The sequence below is a fragment of the Perca flavescens genome, unplaced genomic scaffold (assembly GCF_004354835.1).
Source record: "Perca flavescens isolate YP-PL-M2 unplaced genomic scaffold, PFLA_1.0 EPR50_1.1_unplaced_scaf_1, whole genome shotgun sequence".
NCBI lineage: Eukaryota > Metazoa > Chordata > Actinopteri > Perciformes > Percidae > Perca > Perca flavescens.
The window spans coordinates 436251-456022 of record NW_021166514.1 but is presented as its reverse complement, the minus strand read 5'-3'; the positions used below and the strand labels follow the sequence as shown (position 1 = coordinate 456022).

At 41.2% G+C, this 19772-nt stretch overlaps 2 protein-coding genes across 2 annotated transcripts in view; both read left to right on the top strand.

The window, feature by feature from the left end:
* Window positions 1–9773: 9773 nt before the first annotated feature.
* The window catches only part of wdr18 (WD repeat domain 18), a 32324-nt gene continuing 22325 nt past the window's right edge, over window positions 9774–19772 (top strand). Inside the window, exon 1 of the mRNA XM_028572505.1 lies at window positions 9774–10059. Within this exon, the coding sequence (XP_028428306.1) occupies window positions 9850–10059 (210 nt within the window). The 5' untranslated portion in view covers window positions 9774–9849. The remainder of the gene's footprint in view (window positions 10060–19772) is intronic.
* On the top strand, window positions 10712–13005 carry LOC114551462 (uncharacterized). The gene is made up of 2 exons (XM_028572506.1): window positions 10712–10884; window positions 11608–13005. The coding sequence occupies exon 2, from the start codon at window positions 11762–11764 to the stop codon at window positions 12791–12793; it is 1032 nt and encodes a 343-aa protein (XP_028428307.1). The 5' UTR covers window positions 10712–10884; window positions 11608–11761; the 3' UTR covers window positions 12794–13005.

Below are 19772 nucleotides of genomic sequence, written 5' to 3'. Positions count from 1 at the left end.
CCGGCCCGAGGATAGTGGCGGAAAATAACGGCCGGGCCGGGCTTGGGAAGAGAATCTAAACTCTAATATACACACAGACACACACACACAAACAGAGATACACACAGATACACACACACACACACAGACACAGACATACACACACACACACACACACACACACACACACAGATACACACACAGACACACACACAAAGACACACACAAAGTACATTCATTCATATCTTTACAGAAATCTTGCACAATCATTGGTTCATAAAACTAAACTTTAGACACACACAAGCTACCCATAGTTTCACTGTGTCATTGTTCATACAATCATTAAAATATTGTAGTACAACATAGGTGATACATGTTTCATTATGGTACTTGATGTAAATACATCACTGTAAAAGTACTGCAGTAGTAGAGAGAAAACTACAGACACAGTGGAATCATTAATCTAAATCTGAAATGTATTGATGAAAAACAATACAGTGCAATCACAACATAGGGTTAATAGAATCAAAGCTAAATACTTAGCTAGGAAATAGAAAAGAAAAGACAGTAGTACTGTTACTGTAAACATCTAATGCAGTATTCCTCAACTTGCTTGTACTTTACAGTAAATAGCTAAACAAAGAAGTGATTACTGTACTTCTACATTTTCAACAACTGTGTCTGGAGGATTTGGCCACAAATCTACGTCACAATAGATGTTTAGCCAAACATCTAGCCAAACATCTTGGAAAAAAGTTTCGGGCATGTCCAACAATGTGGTTAGAGTATATACAGTAGGGAGAACAAGTATTTCATATACTGCCGACTTTGCAGGTTTTCCTACTTACAAAGCATGTATCCATCCATCCATCCATCTTCGTCCGCTTATCCGGTGTCGCGGGGGGGAGCAGCTCCAGCAGGGGACCCCAAACTTCCCTTTCCCGAGCAACATTAACCAGCTCCGACTGGGGGATCCCGAGGCGTTCCCAGGCCAGGTTGGAGATATAATCCCTCCACCTAGTCCTGGGTCTTCCCCGAGGCCTCCTCCCAGCTGGACCTCCCTCCACCTAGTCCTGGGTCTTCCCCGAGGCCTCCTCCCAGCTGGACCTCCCTCCACCTAGTCCTGGGTCTTCCCCGAGGCCTCCTCCCAGCTGGATGTGCCTGGAACACCTCCCTAGGGGGGGCGCCCAGGGGCATCCTTACCAGATGCCCGAACCACCTCAACTGGCTCCTTTCGACGCAAAGGAGCAGCGGCTCTCTCCGAGCTCCTCACGGATGACTGAGCTTCTCACCCTATCTCTAAGGGAGACGCCAGCCACCCTCCTGAGGAAACCCATTTTGGCCGCTTGTACCCTGGATCTCGTTCTTTCGGACATGACCCATCCTTCATGACCATAGGTGAGGGTAGGAACGAAAACTGACCGGTAGATCGAGAGCTTTGCCTTCTGGCTCAGCTCTCTTTTGTCACAACGGTGCGATAGATTGAATGTAATACCGCACCCGCTGCGCCCGATTCTCCGACCAATCTCCCGCTCCATTGTCCCCTCACTCGCGAACAAAACCCCAAGGTACTTGAACTCCTTCACTTGGGGTAAGGACTCATTTCCTACCTGGAGAAGGCATTCCATCGGTTTCCTGCTGAGAACCATGGCCTCCGATTTAGAGGTGCTGATCCTCATCCCAACCGCTTCACACTCGGTTGCGAACCGATCCAGTGAGTGCTGAAGGTCACAGGCCGATGATGCCATCAGGACCACATCATCTGCAAAGAGCAGCGATGAGATCCCCAGCCCACCGAACTGCAACCCATCCCCAACCCCGACTACGCCTCGATATCCTGTCCATAAATATTACAAACAGGATTGGTGACAAAGCGCAGCCCTGGCGGAGGCCAACCCTCACCTGAAACGAGTCCGACTTACTGCCGAGAACCCGGACACAGCTCTCACTTTGGTCGTACAGAGATTGGATGGCCCTGAGTAGAGACCCCCTCACCCCATACTCCCGCAGCACCTCCCACAGTATCTCCCGGGGGACCCGGTCATACGCCTTCTCCAAATCCACAAAACACATGTAGACCGGTTGGGCATACTCCCAGGCTCCCTCCAGGATCCTTGCGAGAGTGAAGAGCTGGTCCATTGTTCCACGACCAGGACGGAATCCACATTGTTCCTCTTCAACCTGAGGTTCGACTATCGGCCGAACCCTCCTTTCCAGCACCTTGGAGTAGACTTTACCAGGGAGGCTGAGAAGTGTGATACCCCTGTAATTGGCACACACCCTCTGGTCCCTCCGGGAACCACCACCCCAGTCTGCCACTCCTTTGGCACCGTCCCAGACTTCCACGCAATGTTGAAGAGGCGTGTCAACCAGGACTGCCCCTCCACACCCAGAGCCTTGAGCATTTCTGGACGGATCTCATCAATCCCCGGGGCTTTGCCACTGTGGAGTTGTTTGACTACATCAGTGACTTCCGCCTGGAAAATCGACGACAATCCCCCGTTATCCTCCAGCTCTTCCTCTAACATAGAGGGCGTATTAGTCGGATTCAGGAGTTCCTCAAAGTGCTCCTTCCACCGCCCTATTACCTCCTCAGTTGAGGTCAACAGTGTGCCATCCTTACTGTACACAGCTTGTATGGTTCCCCGCTTCCCCCTCCTGAGGTGGCGAACAGTTTTCCAGAAGCACTTTGGTGCCGACCGAAAGTCCTTCTCCATGTCTTCTCCAAACTTCTCCCACACCCGCTGCTTTGCCTCTTTCACAGCAGAGGCTGCAGCCCTTCGGGCCCTTCGGTACCCTGCAACTGCCTCCAGAGTCCTCCGGGATAACATATCCCGGAACGACTCCTTCTTCAGTCGGACAGCTTCCCTGACCACCGGTGTCCACCACGGTGTTCATGGGTTACCGCCCCTTGAGGCACCTAAGACCCTAAGACCACAGCTCCTCGCCGCAGCTTCACAAATGGAAACTTTGAACATTGTCCACTCGGGTTCAATGCCCCCAGCCTCCACAGGGATGCACGAAAAGCTCCGCCGGAGGTGTGAGTTGAAAGTCTGTCGGACAGGGGCCTCCTCCAGACGTTCCCAATTTACCCGCACTACACGTTTGGGCTTACCAGGTCTGTCCAGAGTCTTCCCCCACCCCCTGACCCAACTCACCACCAGATGGTGATCAGTTGACAGCTCTGCCCCTCTCTTCACCCGAGTGTCCAAAACATACAGCCTCAGATCAGATGAAACGATTATGAAATCGATCATTGACCTTCGGCCTAGGGTGCTCTGGTACCAGGTACAGTTATGAGCATCCCTATGTTCGAACATGGTGTTCGTTATAGACAATCCATGACTAGCACAGAAGTCCAACAACAAACAACCACTCTGATTTAGATCAGGGAGGCCGTTCCTCCCAGTCACGCCTCTCCAGGTGTCTCCATCATTGCCCACATGTGTGTTGAAGTCCCCCAGCAGAACAATGGAGTCCCCCACTGGAGCCCCATGCAGGACTCCACTCAAGGTCTCCAAGAAGGCAACAGTCGGAGTTTTCCCCCCCACAACCCCCAGGCGTAGGGAGGCTTTTCTGCAAAGGAGAGAGGACAACTGCACCGTATTGAGGGGAGGATGGATGGGGCCATGTATCGCTAGATCTTGGCCAACATCCTTCTTCCCTCAGTAAGAGCATTGAAGATGGGTCGTGGCTGGGTTTTCCAGCATGACAACGTCCCGAAACACACAGCCAGGGCAACTAAGGAGTGGCTCCGTAAGAAGCATCTCAGGGTCCTGGAGTGTAGTGGAGAGTAGTAATGTAACCGGTATCATTTAGAGTAGTAATGTTACAGTTATCATTTAGAGCAGTAATGTAACAGTTATCATTTAGAGCAGTAATGTAACAGTTATCATTTAGAGCAGTAATGTAACAGGTATCATTTAGAGCAGTAATGTTACAGTTATCATTTAGAGTAGTGATGTTACAGTTATCATTTAGAGTAGTAATGTAACAGGTATCATTTAGAGTAGTAATGTAACATGTATCATTTAGAGCAGTAATGTAACAGGTATCATTTAGAGTAGTAATGTAACAGGTATCATTTAGAGCAGTAATGTAACAGGTATCATTTAGAGTAGTAATGTAACAGGTATCATTTAAGTAGTAATGTAACAGGTATCATTTAGAGCAGTAATGTAACAGTTATCATTTAGAGTAGTAATGTAACAGGTATCATTTAGAGCAGTAATGTAACAGGTATCATTTAGAGTAGTAATGTAACAGGTATCATTTAATGTAACAGTAATTTAGTAAATGTAACAGGTTTTATCATTTCATTTAGAGTAGTAATGTAACAGGTATCATTTAGAGCAGTAATGTAACAGTTATCATTTAGAGTAGTAATGTAACAGGTATCATTTAAGTAGTAATGTAACAGGTATCATTTAGAGTAGTAATGTAACAGTTATCATTTAAGTAGTAATGTAACAGGTATCATTTAGAGTAGTAATGTAACAGGTATCATTTAGAGTAGTAATGTAACAGGTATCATTTAGAGCAGTAATGTAACAGGTATCATTTAGAGTAGTAATGTAACAGGTATCATTTAGAGTAGTGTAACAGGTATCATTTAGAGTAGTAATGTAACAGGTATCATTTAGAGTAGTAATGTAACAGGTATCATTTAGAGCAGTAATGTAACAGTTATCATTTAGAGTAGTAATGTAACAGGTATCATTTAGAGTAGTGTAACAGGTATCATTTAAGTAGTAATGTAACAGGTATCATTTAGAGCAGTAATGTAACAGTTATCATTTAGAGTAGTAATGTAACAGGTATCATTTAGAGCAGTAATGTAACAGGTATCATTTAGAGTAGTAATGTAACAGGTATCATTTAGAGCAGTAATGTAACAGTTATCATTTAGAGTAGTAATGTAACAGGTATCATTTAGAGTAGTGTAACAGGTATCATTTAGAGTAGTAATGTAACAGGTATCATTTAGAGCAGTAATGTAACAGTTATCATTTAGAGTAGTAATGTAACAGGTATCATTTAGAGCAGTAATGTAACAGGTATCATTTAGAGTAGTAATGTAACAGGTATCATTTAAGTAGTAATGTAACAGGTATCATTTAGAGTAGTAATGTAACAGGTATCATTTAGAGTAGTGTAACAGGTATCATTTAGAGTAGTAATGTAACAGGTATCATTTAAGTAGTAATGTAACAGGTATCATTTAGAGTAGTAATGTAACAGGTATCATTTAGAGTAGTGTAACAGGTATCATTTAGAGTAGTAATGTAACAGTTATCATTTAAGTAGTAATGTAACAGGTATCATTTAGAGTAGTAATGTAACAGGTATCATTTAAGTAGTAATGTAACAGGTATCATTTAGAGCAGTAATGTAACAGTTATCATTTAGAGTAGTAATGTAACAGGTATCATTTAGAGTAGTGTAACAGGTATCATTTAGAGCAGTAATGTAACAGGTATCATTTAGAGTAGTAATGTAACAGGTATCATTTAAGTAGTAATGTAACAGGTATCATTTAGAGCAGTAATGTAACAGTTATCATTTAGAGTAGTAATGTAACAGGTATCATTTAGAGTAGTGTAACAGGTATCATTTAGAGTAGTAATGTAACAGGTATCATTTAGAGCAGTAATGTAACAGGTATCATTTAGAGCAGTAATGTAACAGTTATCATTTAGAGTAGTAATGTAACAGGTATCATTTATAGTAACAGGTATCATTTAGAGTAGTAATGTAACAGTTATCATTTAAGTAGTAATGTAACAGGTATCATTTAGAGTAGTAATGTAACAGGTATCATTTAAGTAGTAATGTAACAGTTATCATTTAGAGCAGTAATGTAACAGTTATCATTTAGAGTAGTAATGTAACAGGTATCATTTAGAGTAGTGTAACAGGTATCATTTAGAGTAGTAATGTAACAGTTATCATTTAGAGTAGTAATGTAACAGGTATCATTTAGAGTAGTAATGTAACAGGTATCATTTAAGTAGTAATGTAACAGGTATCATTTAGAGCAGTAATGTAACAGTTATCATTTAGAGTAGTAATGTAACAGGTATCATTTAGAGTAGTGTAACAGGTATCATTTAGAGTAGTAATGTAACATTTTTAGAGTAGTAATGTAACAGGTATCATTTAGAGTAGTAATGTAACAGGTATCATTTAGAGTAGTAATGTAACAGGTATCATTTAGAGCAGTAATGTAACAGGTATCATTTAGAGCAGTAATGTAACAGGTATCATTTAGAGCAGTAATGTAACAGGTATCATTTAGAGTAGTAATGTAACAGGTATCATGAGTTTTGAAAAATGATGTCAAGGTTCTGAAATTAATGCCAAAGTGATTGTAAAAAACTGTAACGTTTAAATCAAACAGCAGAGGGCAGCAACACACAGACCTTTAGACTTCCTGCTTTAAAATCACACATATGTGATGTTTGTGATATTCTGTAGTCGCGCACACACACACACAGACACACACAGATACACACACACACACACACACACACACACACACACAGATACACACACACACACACACACACACACACACACAGATACACACACACACACACACACACACACACACACAGACACACACACACACACACACACACACATACATACACATTTTAACCATTTATTTATGTCCATATAAAGAAAAATAGTACAGGGACACAAATATTACAGATGCAGTACAATACAAGACACAAACTCATGGACCAGTGGCACGCAGCATATTTTCACAATATCACTTACAAGCACAAAACTCACTTCTCAAGGGTATAGGTTGCACAATGCCATATGTGGCGGCTGCCAATAATAGCAGATATGGCGCAGTACTTTGCAAGTTGTTTCGCCCTCTTTTTGGCCACACCAGCCTGTGTGTGTTTCCTAGGCTACCAAATGTGAAAACTAGTAGTGTGCACCTATAACCCAGCTCTGAGATGGTGTTTAGGAGTGGTTGGTATTTAACTACCTTGATGTAGAAAGACTCCTCCATGCTGGAATCAAAGCTGCAGCCTACCTCTAAAACATGCACCTCCCTGGACTCCTCATTGATAATAACTACAGCTGGTGTGTTGGCCACCAGGTGTAAGAAAGTGCTAGGATTACTACTGCAGTGGGGGAACATGGATGGTTTTACCTGATGATGTTTGAACATTCTTACTGAGAGAGGGAAATGGTTTGATATGTCTTTCACTATGAGGTCTACTATTCTATCATGACGTGCTATGTACATTCCTCTGTAGGCATGGCAACCATTTAGGATGTGAGACAGAGTTTCAGTGATACGTTCTGAGGTGTGATGCAATCAATGAGGGACCTGAGTTGTGGGAAACCAGATAGAGAGGTTGAGTCTGGTAGGGAGGACTTGTAATCTGGCTTTTACTGTGAATGTGAGAATGTCCTCATTGAGTGCAGAGTTGTTGAGAAATGAGTGGGACACAGAGTGATCAGCAGAGGGAAGACATGCAAGTTTCCCCTGAAGATTTAGTCCGGTCCAGTGTTGTTGTTGTTGATGTTGGTGTAAATCCATAAGAGTTCGCCAGGCACCTGCAGATGTTAGCAGGTGACTGTGACCACCGTATGTGGCTGTTGCCTTGACGACAGTGTGAGGGTCAGTTATAATGTCCTCTGAGACCATCACAGTCCCAGAGTCAGACCACACCCACTCCAGTGACACTCCTGTTCTGATACAGAGGTCATACAGTTCTGGCCAGTCCGACCAGACCCCAAAACCAGCAGAGTGGGTATCAAGCCTTTTGAATCCTAGGAAGTGGGGGTCCAACTCCCTGGCTAATGGGACCTTGGGTCTTCTTAGGTCCAGGAACAGGGAGGATCAAGTCAGCTCCCGAACATCTTTATCGTTTATCGTTTATGTTCAGCATGTTCAGAAGATGGGAAATCCGCATGCTGTGTAGATCCACTCTATGTTTGGTACTCCCAGTCCCCCTTCCCACTGGGGGTGAAAGATAATGTCACGGGTGCTGTGTGTGTTGTGTCCAAACCATTTTCGCACTAAACTCACTATTTTATTATTCATTTCATTCAGAACTTTCTGCTGGATGTGAGTGTTGGAGAACAGATGTTGCACTTTGCCAGGTCTACCTGTCTGATGGCCTCCAGCTTCATAGTCAGAGGCAGTGGGCAACAGCCAATCAGGTCCAGTCTAGATGTAAACTCGGACAAGATGGTGTTTACTTGCTCCTTCCATTCTCCTGCAATGTTGATTTTATGTCCAAGGTAGCTGTATGTCTCATGAAGAGAATATACACGTATGGGTTTTGATGCTATTGTGAACTCAGGGCATTTATCAGTTTTTGAATGATACCATCAATTCCCTCCACTCCTCCTCTCGTACAGAACAGCACATTTTGTCTCCTTGATCTCCAGACCTGACCCTTCCAGAAAGGAATCTGTCCTGGCGAGCATGTTTGTAATTATGCTCGCATCTCTGGAGGCTATCTGGACATCATAAGCATAGCCCTGTACTGGGTTGGGGGAGATGGCATGAGGGGGGGCACACTGACACATCCACTTTATCCATTGGTTAATGGCAATTATAATATGAACTGCGCTCCATGGACAGCCAGTCTTAATGCCTATTTGAAGTGGTGTTGGGTGAGTAAACTGTTTTCCACAGATTACTTCAATAAAGGAGTCTCTATACACATCTTTCACTATGTCGACGAACAGTTGAGGTAGTTGTATTTCCTCTAGTGATCTGATCATGACATTGTGCGGTAGAGTCCCAAATGCATCTCTAAAGTCTAAAAAGACTAAGTGCAATCTGCAGGACTCATGCTTCAAGTCATCAATTCCTGTTTTTAGGCAAAACACATGTTTGTTCATACCTTGCCTGTTGATATATGCCTTTTGCTTGGTGGATAAGATGTCGGCCTCCACCAGCCAAGGGAGGACTCTGGCCAGTATGCATTTCATAAATACCTTGTAGATGGCTGGGAGAAGGGATATATCCCTCCATGTTGATGGATCTTCAGGAATGTTGTTTTTTTTTGGAATACGATGTACTAATGCTCCTTTCCAGGAATCTGGTACTCTCTTATTTTCAAGACAGACATTAAAGATTGTTGTTAAAATCTGACATGACTGTGTGGATTTAAGGGTCTCATATGTCACGCCATCCTTGCCACTGGCTTTGTTGTTGGGAAGGCCATTTAAAACAGTCTCTACCTCTTCATATGTAAAGTGGGTTGTTACAGGAAAAAACCTTGGATTAGGTGACGGCACGTTCAGGTACACACACACAGAGACACACACACACACACACACACACACACACACACACACACACACACACACACACACACACAGATACACATAGACACACACACACACACACACACACACACACACACACACACACACACAGACACACACACACACACACACACACACACACACACACACACACACAGATACACACACACACACACACACACACACACACACACACACACACACACACACACACACACACACACACACACACACACACACAGACGCACACACACACACAGATACACACACACACAGATACACACACACACACACACACACACACACACACACACACACATCCAAACGTAGTATATATTATATGTCTATATATTATATATAATAATAATATATATATATATATATTGTATTGTATATATTGTATATATAATTGTGTTCTAAATAAAGATATTATTTAAAAGGAAATAAATGTGGGCGTTAACTGTCGTGTACTTGACCCGGACCCGGAAGTAACGTATCAGTGCTGCCCGCCGCGCGCCGGGTTTCGTCTCCGCGTGTGTGTCTTGTTGTGGTGGATGCAACATGGCGGCTCCTCTGGAGGTAATAGTGAGCAGCGACTCCGCAGCGCAGATGTGGAACAGCACCGTGTTCGACCTGCACAGCGGCACGAGCCTGCTGTCGTACCGGGGCGGGAACAGCACGGCCCGGACCCTCACCGTGCTCCGCGGGGAGTACCTGCTGTCCGCGCAGCTCGGCAAGAACTTCATCAACGTGTGGGAGATCCAGAGGAAGGTACGCTCACACCAGACCCCGTTTACAAATCACTCGTTTTAAACACGGCATTCACCTGCAAAAGACCAACACACTTGTGTTAAACAAATGTTAAGACTGATTATCAACCATTCCGGTCTGCTGGTGAATTCGACCGTAAAACATCCACCAACCCCCGTTTAGAAAGCAGTCGTTTTAAACTCGAAACTCTCCTGTGAAACATAAATACACCTGTACTACAAAGTGGAAGATGCATTAACGGCCACTCGGGTCTGCTGGTGATTTGGGCTGTAACGCAGCCACCAAACTTCATTCAGAAATCAGTCGTTTTAAGTAGCTACAGTGAATTTGTCTTGGTCGTTGGTGCATACATAAACAAACAAACATGAACATTAATAAGAAATAAACAAATAACTACAGAAACAATCCGGGTCTGCTGGTGAATTCAGCTGTAAAATGTCCACCAAACCCCGTTTAGAAATGAGTCGATTTAAACACGACGCTAGCCTGTAAACACAAATACATGTGTAAAACAAATGTTAACCTGTATTACCCATTGACATATATATATATATATATATAATTGACCAATAGACCCCGTTGCTCTGGACGGAGACCAGTGAAGGCTATCCGGTTGTTAAGTCGTGACATAACCACACTTCAGTAATACTGTTTCCGGGTCCAAACGCCGGGTCCACTCTAACAGCTCTGACGCTTTTGCCCGAGTGCTGTGTCCCGTGTTGTTTTAAATAGATCGGAGTTTAAAAAAACTAGTGACATTCAACTGTCTTTTTACCGCTTTCCATGTGACGAGAAAGAGAAGAGGAAATGGCTGCAGTTGATAAGGTAAGTTACAAATGAAGAAACTTTGTTCTGTGCCGCCTAGTTAAGATGAAACTAGCTAGCTACGGCTAGTTAGCTAACGTTAGCTTTGGCAACAGTCTACAGCCAAGCCGAAGCATGAAGATGTGCGTACGTAGCAAGAAAAAACATTAGACCAGTTTGATATTATGATGATCTGCTAACGTTTCTCATTTCTATAATAATTGAGCATTGTTGGAGGGAGTCTGAGATTTAAGATCAGAATCATGGTTAATGGCCAGGTATGTTTACATATTTGATTCTGATCTTACATTGCTCAGTGTACATACACAGAACAAGCCTGGCCAAATCCAATCTTGAAGAAGCTGTGTGTGTCTTAGTATGCTTGGTTTCAGGTTATAGAACAAACAAACCCCCTTTTAGTAAATTAGTGTTATATTATGTAATACAGTATTATTAGGTATTATCAAAATTTCACCTGTCGTAGGTCAGTCTGGTCACTAGGAAGGTACTACAACCTTTTGAACATGAAAAAGAACTTTAATCAAACGTTTATGAAACAATTACTGTAATTAACTGTAATTGTACGTACAGTAAGGGAGGTATTGTCAGAATTTCACCAGTAGTAAGTCAGTCAGGTCAATAGGAACATGCTACAACCTTTGAATAATAATATAAAAAAATGTAATTTGATTCTAAAAGTAATATTTATTAATTTATTAGTAATTATATATTATTTTTTTACAGACGTGAAAACTTCACTCCAAATTGCAACTCTAGGGTGTGCTGTTGGCATTTCCCCAATGGAAAAACTGCTGGACCATCGCGATTTGCTTGGAATGAGGGAAAGGCTTTCCAATTCCCCGAGCACCTCAGCCATCTCCCTAAAGGGAAGAAACAAATGGTCCCTAGCATTGGTGAGGATGAGGGAACAGATGCTGACATGGTAACTGCAGAGACCCCATGTACTTCAAAAAGTCTTGTGGCACTTGAAGTGGAGAATGACATGCTGAGGGAAGAGAATGATATATTGAAAAAACAATTGAAGAAACAAAAGCAAACTTTGTCCTTCAGTCAAATTTCTTCCAGCCCTGACAGAGTCCAGTATTTTGCTGGATTGCCTGATGCTGCCACTGTCCTGTTTTTGGAAGCGCTTCTTTCTAAATTCGAGCTACAATATCATTCTGATTGGACTGTCCAAATGATGCCCCTAATTGATCAATTGCTCCTGACCTTAATGAAGCTTAGACTAATTTGCGGCCACGTAGACCTTGCAACAAGGTTTAATTGTAGCACAGCCACAGTAACCAACATCTTCACCACCGTCATTAGTGCCCTGTATGATATTTTGTATGTCGGTTTGCTTGAGAACAACATCCCCTCCACAGCCGAGAATCAAACATCGCTGCCAGACTGCTTCCAGCCCTTCCCTAACTGTAGGATCGTCCTCGACTGCACAGAGGTTGCCGTCTCTAACACAGAGAGGCTTGATGCACGGTGCCATTTGTTCAGCCAGTACAAAGGACGAACCACACTTAAGGCTTTAATTGGTGTTGCGCCTAATGGAGTTATTACCTTTGCCAGTGACCTGTACGGTGGGAGTGCCTCAGACAAGGCGATAACAGCTGACTGTGGACTTCTCCAACATTTACATCCCGGTGATATGGTTATGGCAGACAAGGGCTTCACAATTCGTGACATTTTGCCAGAAGGAGTTTCCCTGAACATCCCGTCTTTCCTCGTCTATGGACAGTTTACGCAGGAGGAAGTGAACAATAACCGATTAATTTCAAAAGCTAGGATACATGTGGAGCGTGCAATTAAGCGACTGAAAGCGTTTCACATTTTGGACCACATTCCATACCAGTTTAAACTAAATGTAAACAAGATAGTTAAAGTGTGTGTGTGTCTTACAAACACCCATTCTCCGTGAAATTGGATGAGTTAACTGTGTTTGTACATGCATGAATTTCTGCATATTTGCTTGCATATTTGATTACACACTACTGTACTTACTATAGAGTTAAAAAAGACTAAATGTAAATAGGGTTAGGTTAGAATTAGGGTTTGGTTGAGGGTTAGTTTTACAAGTTCTGTATAGCATGAAGGGCTTACAAACTATAATAATAAATATGATATGTAATATTTGTGATATATAATATAGATGTGATATAATAATAAATATGTATAATAAATAAAATACCTGGCTTGTGTGAAATGTCAAAGTTTCATTTATTTTCTTAAAACAGAGTTGTAAGGTAGGAAAATCTTTATAAAAGAGAGGCTACACAGCATTTTATCTTAAAGTAAAGCACTACAAACATTCAACATTTATCTTAAATTACTTTAAAGCAGTTCAAGCTTGTAAAAAAAAAAAAAAAAAAAAAAAAAAAATTCTTTCAGTTATGCACAAAAATAGGCTACAGCAGATTAAATGTAAGAAGCCACAACAAAAGTATTTACAGAAAACAAGGGGAGACACTGGTGAATACATTTAACTAATATCACGTTTCCCAGTTGATTACTTCCATAAAAGCTTTAGTGGGTAGATTTGTTTTCTTTTCTTAAAACTGTGAGAGAATGTAAGGTAGGAAACAATCTTTATAAAATATTTCCAGAGTGTCAATGTTCACAGCCCATGTAGGATCTTTGAGCACTGGCAGAATGACAAGGTCAAGAGGTGTCCACACAAGCAGGTGACAGCTGTTGGCTCCGGTCAGGTGCAGGTTTCCCTGGATCTGATGCCAGTAGTTGTGACTTTGTTTTAGTGTCAGGGAACCAACCACTTCATCCAACTCCATGAAAAAGTCCCTACTCTCCGCTGCCTGCAGGATAGTCTTGGTTCTGGCTGACCACGGACACTTGACTTCAATCACGCAGTTTCCAAACACTGTCCCATCAGGAGATCCACCAAGCAGGCCACTATCAGACAGGACCAGTCCCCTCTCTTGTATAACAACACCAGTGTGCTCAGTGTATTCCTGCTTTGCCATTGGCTCATGCAGGATTCCCCAATCACATGCCTTGGGGGGAGGGGACAAATACCACTTAGTCTTAATAAGTGTATTCTTAGACGCAGATGCCTTCATTTTAAATATTCACTTATTAACTATAACTTACTTTAGATCCGTCTTTGAGGTTGTACTGGCCAAGCAGGGTTTAGAATAAGGAAGGCGGGTAAGACTTCCGCTTGACTGCTGCCAAGACCAAACCAAAGTTACTTGCTGTTATCCTTTTCTTGCGATACGTAAACCTGTTAAAAGAAACCAACGATTAGAGAGACCAATTTTGCTCAACAATTGGCATTACAGTTTCATGTAAAAACAATCTGACATTCTCCAGCACACTTCTACATTTTGAGCAAATTTACAGCCTTTAGCAGACAATTTGGAACTGATCCGCAGCCATTCCACAGTTGGTGAAAATCCGGGGTTAGAAGAAATGACAGCAGAATGTCATCAGGGCTAACTTAGTTATGCTTTTGTTGTCTGTTTGCATGCGTTTAAGGTTCAGCGTGTTAGGCTCTCTGAACCACCAGAGTATACTTTTTATTAATAAGCTTTCTTACCATAATGAGTTCTTAGCCTGGCCAACAGTTGCTTCCTCAATCTGCTGCTTCTCCTGATCATTGACAGCAAGCATTGACAGCACATATAGAGCCTTGTCCTCAGCTTGGACAAAACCTGGGCTGGTCACCAGCCCATCAAACATCTTGATTGGGAGAGTCTAGATTTAAAGTTAGGCACAAGTTGTGAAGTCAGTGAGGTGTCCACATACTTAGCCACGTAGTGTATACAAAATACATTTTGAAATGAAAGCAATGGTTTACATACATACATACATACATACATACATGTGTGTAGTTTACTAAATTTATTATGAGCCTAAATTATGTATTATTTTTTTAACTATATTACACAGTTTGAAACCAACCCCTGGTTCAAATTTCAAAAAATTAAACTTATAACATTGTACAAAACAAAATGATTATGTGTTGGATGACAAAACCCTAGCTGAATTGTTATTGATTTAATGTAAGTGTAATTGTGATGTTTCTGCTAATTCTAAGGGAACATGAAAGTACAAAAGTAAAAACTCTTACCTGAGGTGTCTCTGGACTCAAAATCCACCCCATCCCTGTAAAACTCCCAAGCTGTAACAAGGATGCCTGAGCCCATTCTTTGTCCTCCTGGTTGACAGGTCTTTTGATGCCAGCTGAAATAATGGTATACAACTGGTTATAATGATAAAATGAGTAATGTATTTATCTCAATTTAATAGCCTTTTATTATAATCATCATTTATTTATAGCACACAATCTAAGCTTTTAAAAAAAAAAAGAAAAAAAAAATCTCAGCCTCACTGTCTTGCAACTATATTTCAATATGGTGATATGATCATGATTTTTCAGCTGCAATACAACACACCGCGAGCGTATGTTAACTTAAATACGATTAATCTCATTAGCAATAGCTTTAAACCACATTATGTAGTTAAGAAAATAATTCAAACCACGCAACATCAACAAACTTATTACAAACCTCGTGTTGTGGATGGTGTCATCTCTGACACTCTCTTGGTTGCAATGTCGTCCCCCTTCGGAGCGTTGGCCTTCTTCCACACACATTCCACGTCGGTGCGGGACACATTTTTCTCAACCCAAATCAACAAAGCTGCCATATGATGGCACTTGTCTCTGCCGATTGGGCACTCCTATGTGCTGTACCTGACTGCCTGGCCCTCAACGTGCACCTGTATTGAAAACAATTTAACCCTCACCCTAACACTTCTAAAACACATTGCTGTCAGCGCTGTTACCATAACAATACTTCTGTAGCTAGCCCGGGGCTATCAGATCATACTACTAAATTGACTAGCCTAAAAGTTCCCTAAACCCTCTAAAACCTGGGTGTCACATATTTACTTTTTAATCCTCGTTTAGTTACATCCACAGTTATAGCAGACCTGTTCTTTTTTTTTTCTTTTGAAATACCTCATCCAGAACATGGAATATCACCTTACGTCAACTAGCTAGCTTACAGCTAACTCGCCTCAACCTCGTAAACCTTCTTTTTCATTGATGCCTACCCTTAATTATGCCACCTGAATGATGCGCTACACTAACCACTCTGTTGGAGTTAAAGGAGTTTAAACCCTTTTTGACCGCCAAGGGTACCTCACTAAAGGACGTGATCGTAAATAAATTTACAGGTTCCGCCATTGTTATTGATCTGGACGTGCTGAGCGCTTGGACCCGGAAGAGGCTAAACGTCACGCGTGACGTCAGACTTAACAACCGGATTAGAAGCACTTTTCCGGTGAGCTCTTGCTTTACTGCGCAGCCTCCAACTGACAGAGACAACGTAGATGTGACGTGAGCAACGTGTCTGAAAGTGTGAAGTCTTCTGGTAGCTGTGCCAAGAGAAATCTCAATCATTCCCAATCTTACAGAGACGGAGAGTGTAGGTGGATGTAAGGAGATAACCTAGACACAGGCTAATTACTGATCACTAACATGCTAGTTAACATTAGTAATTACTGATCACTAACATGCTAGTTAACATTAGTAATTATTGATCACTGACATGCTAGTTAACATTCGTAATTAAACCTAAACAGCTAATGTAAGTCAAAAACTGCCTGAGAGCTTCTCCTGTACTATACGGTAATTCCTCTACTGTGTGACAGTAAGTCTCGTGGTTATGACCCAATCGTTAGCCTATTGTTATAAAAGCGTCTGCTATGGAGCCATAACGTGAGCTACAAGGTAATGGAGCCTTTTATACATTGTCGTGTTTCTTTAGAAATAAACAACGGAGAAATAGAGTCTTTAAACGCTTCAGATGTAAAGTTATTCTCTGTCAAAGTGACGTAAAAAAAAAAAAAAGGCGGTCAGTGTAATGCTAACAGGAGGTGATCGCTTTGTAGCAACAAAATGGTGCCATCGGAGGTTCGCGTTCTGAAGCGAAGCTTACCCCCTTGGTATTACCGACCAGTCGGGTCTGTTTGGGAATTTGGCTGAAAAAAACCTCCATCAAACTTTATGTAACTTTGTTTCATAGGAGTGTGTTGTCATGAATTCCTCTCTGCTCTCTGTGTGTTTTGGTTAGAGAAGCACTGTGAAATATAACGTATATAATGTGTAACATATATAATGTATAACATATAATAATGTATAACATATATTTATATAATATATAACATCTAATATAATTTATATAATATATAACATCTAATATAATTTATAACATATATAATATAATGTATAACATATAATGTATAACATATATAATGTATAACATATATAATGTATAACATATAATGTATAACATATATACTATAATGTATAACATATAACATATATAATATAATGTATAACATAATAATAGGGCTGTCAATTGATTAAAAAAAAATTAACTAATTGTACAATTTGCTGTAATTAATCGTGATTAATCGCTTTTTTAAATTGAGACTGAAGCTTGTAATAATGGATATTTAAATGCTAAATCATTTAACTTTGCAAATATGAAGAAAAAACCAAACAAGGAAAGGTTCTGCTAAGTTCAGAATGTTTAATATCTTTCAGAACAACAGCAGCAACAGTTTGGCTTATTTAGTCCTGCTGAAGGCTGCTGAAACGGCTACAAACTGTCCCCGTCCCCGGCTGCTGTCGCCTGCTCTCGTCTACTTTACAGGCGAGGAGCAGTTCATCTCCAACGAGCCGAGAGTTCAGTTCATCTCCAACGAGCCGAGAGTTCAGTTCATCTCCAACGAGCCGAGAGTTCGGTTCATCTCCAACGAGCCGAGAGTTCGGTTCATCTCCAACGAGCCGAGAGTTCGGTTCATCTCCAACGAGCCGAGAGTTCGGTTCATCTCCAACGAGCCGAGAGTTCAGTTCATCTCCAACGAGCCGAGAGTTCAGTTCATCTCCAACGAGCCGAGAGTTCAGTTCATCTCCAACGAGCCGAGAGTTCAGTTCATCTCCGACGAGCCGAGAGTTCAGTTCATCTCCAACGAGCCGAGAGTTCAGTTCATGTCCAACGAGCCGAGAGTTCAGTTCATCTCCAACGAGCCGAGAGTTCAGTTCATCTCCAACGAGCCGAGAGTTCAGTTCATCTCCAACGAGCCGAGAGTTCAGTCGCCGGCAGGGCAGTCAATGGTCGGGACTCACCCGGAAATGGCGAGCGGAATGAGGTGACAAGTCTCTCAAAATCTGACAAAAATCTTCTAAACTGACCTTTGTTGATCTGAAATGAAGACAGATTCAGCAACTGCACGGCCTATTTCTCGCTTAAAATGTTTCCAGAAACATGTTTCAGTGAACTATTTTAGTACAATATGAGATCGTATTCTGAACGGCCGCCATGACAGTCTGGCTTTCAATTTCCGGAGAAAACAAACCCATGTGACGCGTTTGTCCAATCAGCTGCCGGTTTTCATTACTTGGGCAACAATACAGAGTAGCGCCGCCTGCTGTTATGGAGGCGTATTACGTTTCTCGGCCAACACATGAAGTAAACAAACGCAGCTGCGTTAATTTTGTTAATTTTTTTTTAACGAGTTAAATATTAAAAAATGAATGCAAAAATTAACGCGTTCATTTTGACAGCCCTAATAATAATACATAACATATATAATATGTATAACATAAATGTGTATTTATGTATAATAAATGTATAACATATATTATATAATGTATAACATATATTAGTAGGGTTGGGCATCGTTTAGATTTTAACGATTCTGATTCCAATTCCGATTCTTCCTTCTGATTCCGGTTCTTATCGATTCTTTGAGGGGTGGAGTTCAAATGGGTCACATGCTTATTTTCACAAATAAGAGGCAAGTTTTATTTTGATTCAGTGGTGGTTTGCAGTTTGACGGGGCTTTTTCAACGTAAAATAAAGCCACGCTAGAGCTCTGCTTACTGAGCTCCATGGCTGCAACACAACAAGAGCCTGGTCGCTACGGAAACCCAAACTTGCGCATGTTAAATTTGGAACCCATGATCAGATTTGAAACCAAATCCTCCAAACAATTCCAATAAAGAAACGATTCTAAGGAATCGTAATCTTTGAACCGATTCCTATGCCCAACCCTATATATTAGAGGTGTGAATCTTCACTGATCTCCTGATTCCATTATGATTATCATGTCTTCGATTCAATATCTCGATGCATCACAATGCATCAAATAAATGTTTCTATTAAAGCCATGTAGGATATTTAATTCATAGCTTTTCAAGCTTCAAAAACCAAACATTCTGCAGTGCTCTAATACTATATAACTTGGATACATAAAACTATACAGCACTGAGCACTTCCTGAATGTGTTAACTTACCAGAATATGTAAACAGAAATGTTGTTAGGCCTACATTACATTATAAATCGATTATGAGCCGGCCGATTATCGATGCAGCATCGTCCATATCCACGATTCCATGCATCGATTATTTGATTAATTTTAACACCTCAAACATATATTATATAATGTATAACATACAGTACAGGCCAAAAGTTTGGACACACCTTCTCATTCAATGCGTTTCCTTTTTTATTTTCATGACTATTTACATTGTAGATTCTCACTGAAGGCATCAAAACTATGAATGAACACATGGAATTATGTACTTAACAAAAAAGTGTGAAATAACTCAAAACATGTCTTATATTTTAGATTCTTCAAAGTAGCCACCCTTTGCTTTTTTATTAATAAGGGAAAAAATTCCACTAATGAACCCTGACAAAGCACACCTGTGAAGGTAAAACCATTTCAGGTGACTACCTCATGAAGCTCATTGAGAGAACACCAAGGGTTTGCAGAGTTATCAAAAAAAAGCAAAGGGTGGCTACTTTGAAGAATCTAAAATATAAGACATGTTTTCAGTTATTTCACACTTTTTTGTTAAGTA

Coding starts and splice junctions, on each gene's coding strand:
- LOC114551462 (XM_028572506.1), top strand. CDS start 11,762: ATGGTCCCTAGCATTGGTGAGGATGAGGGAACAGATGCTGACATGGTA.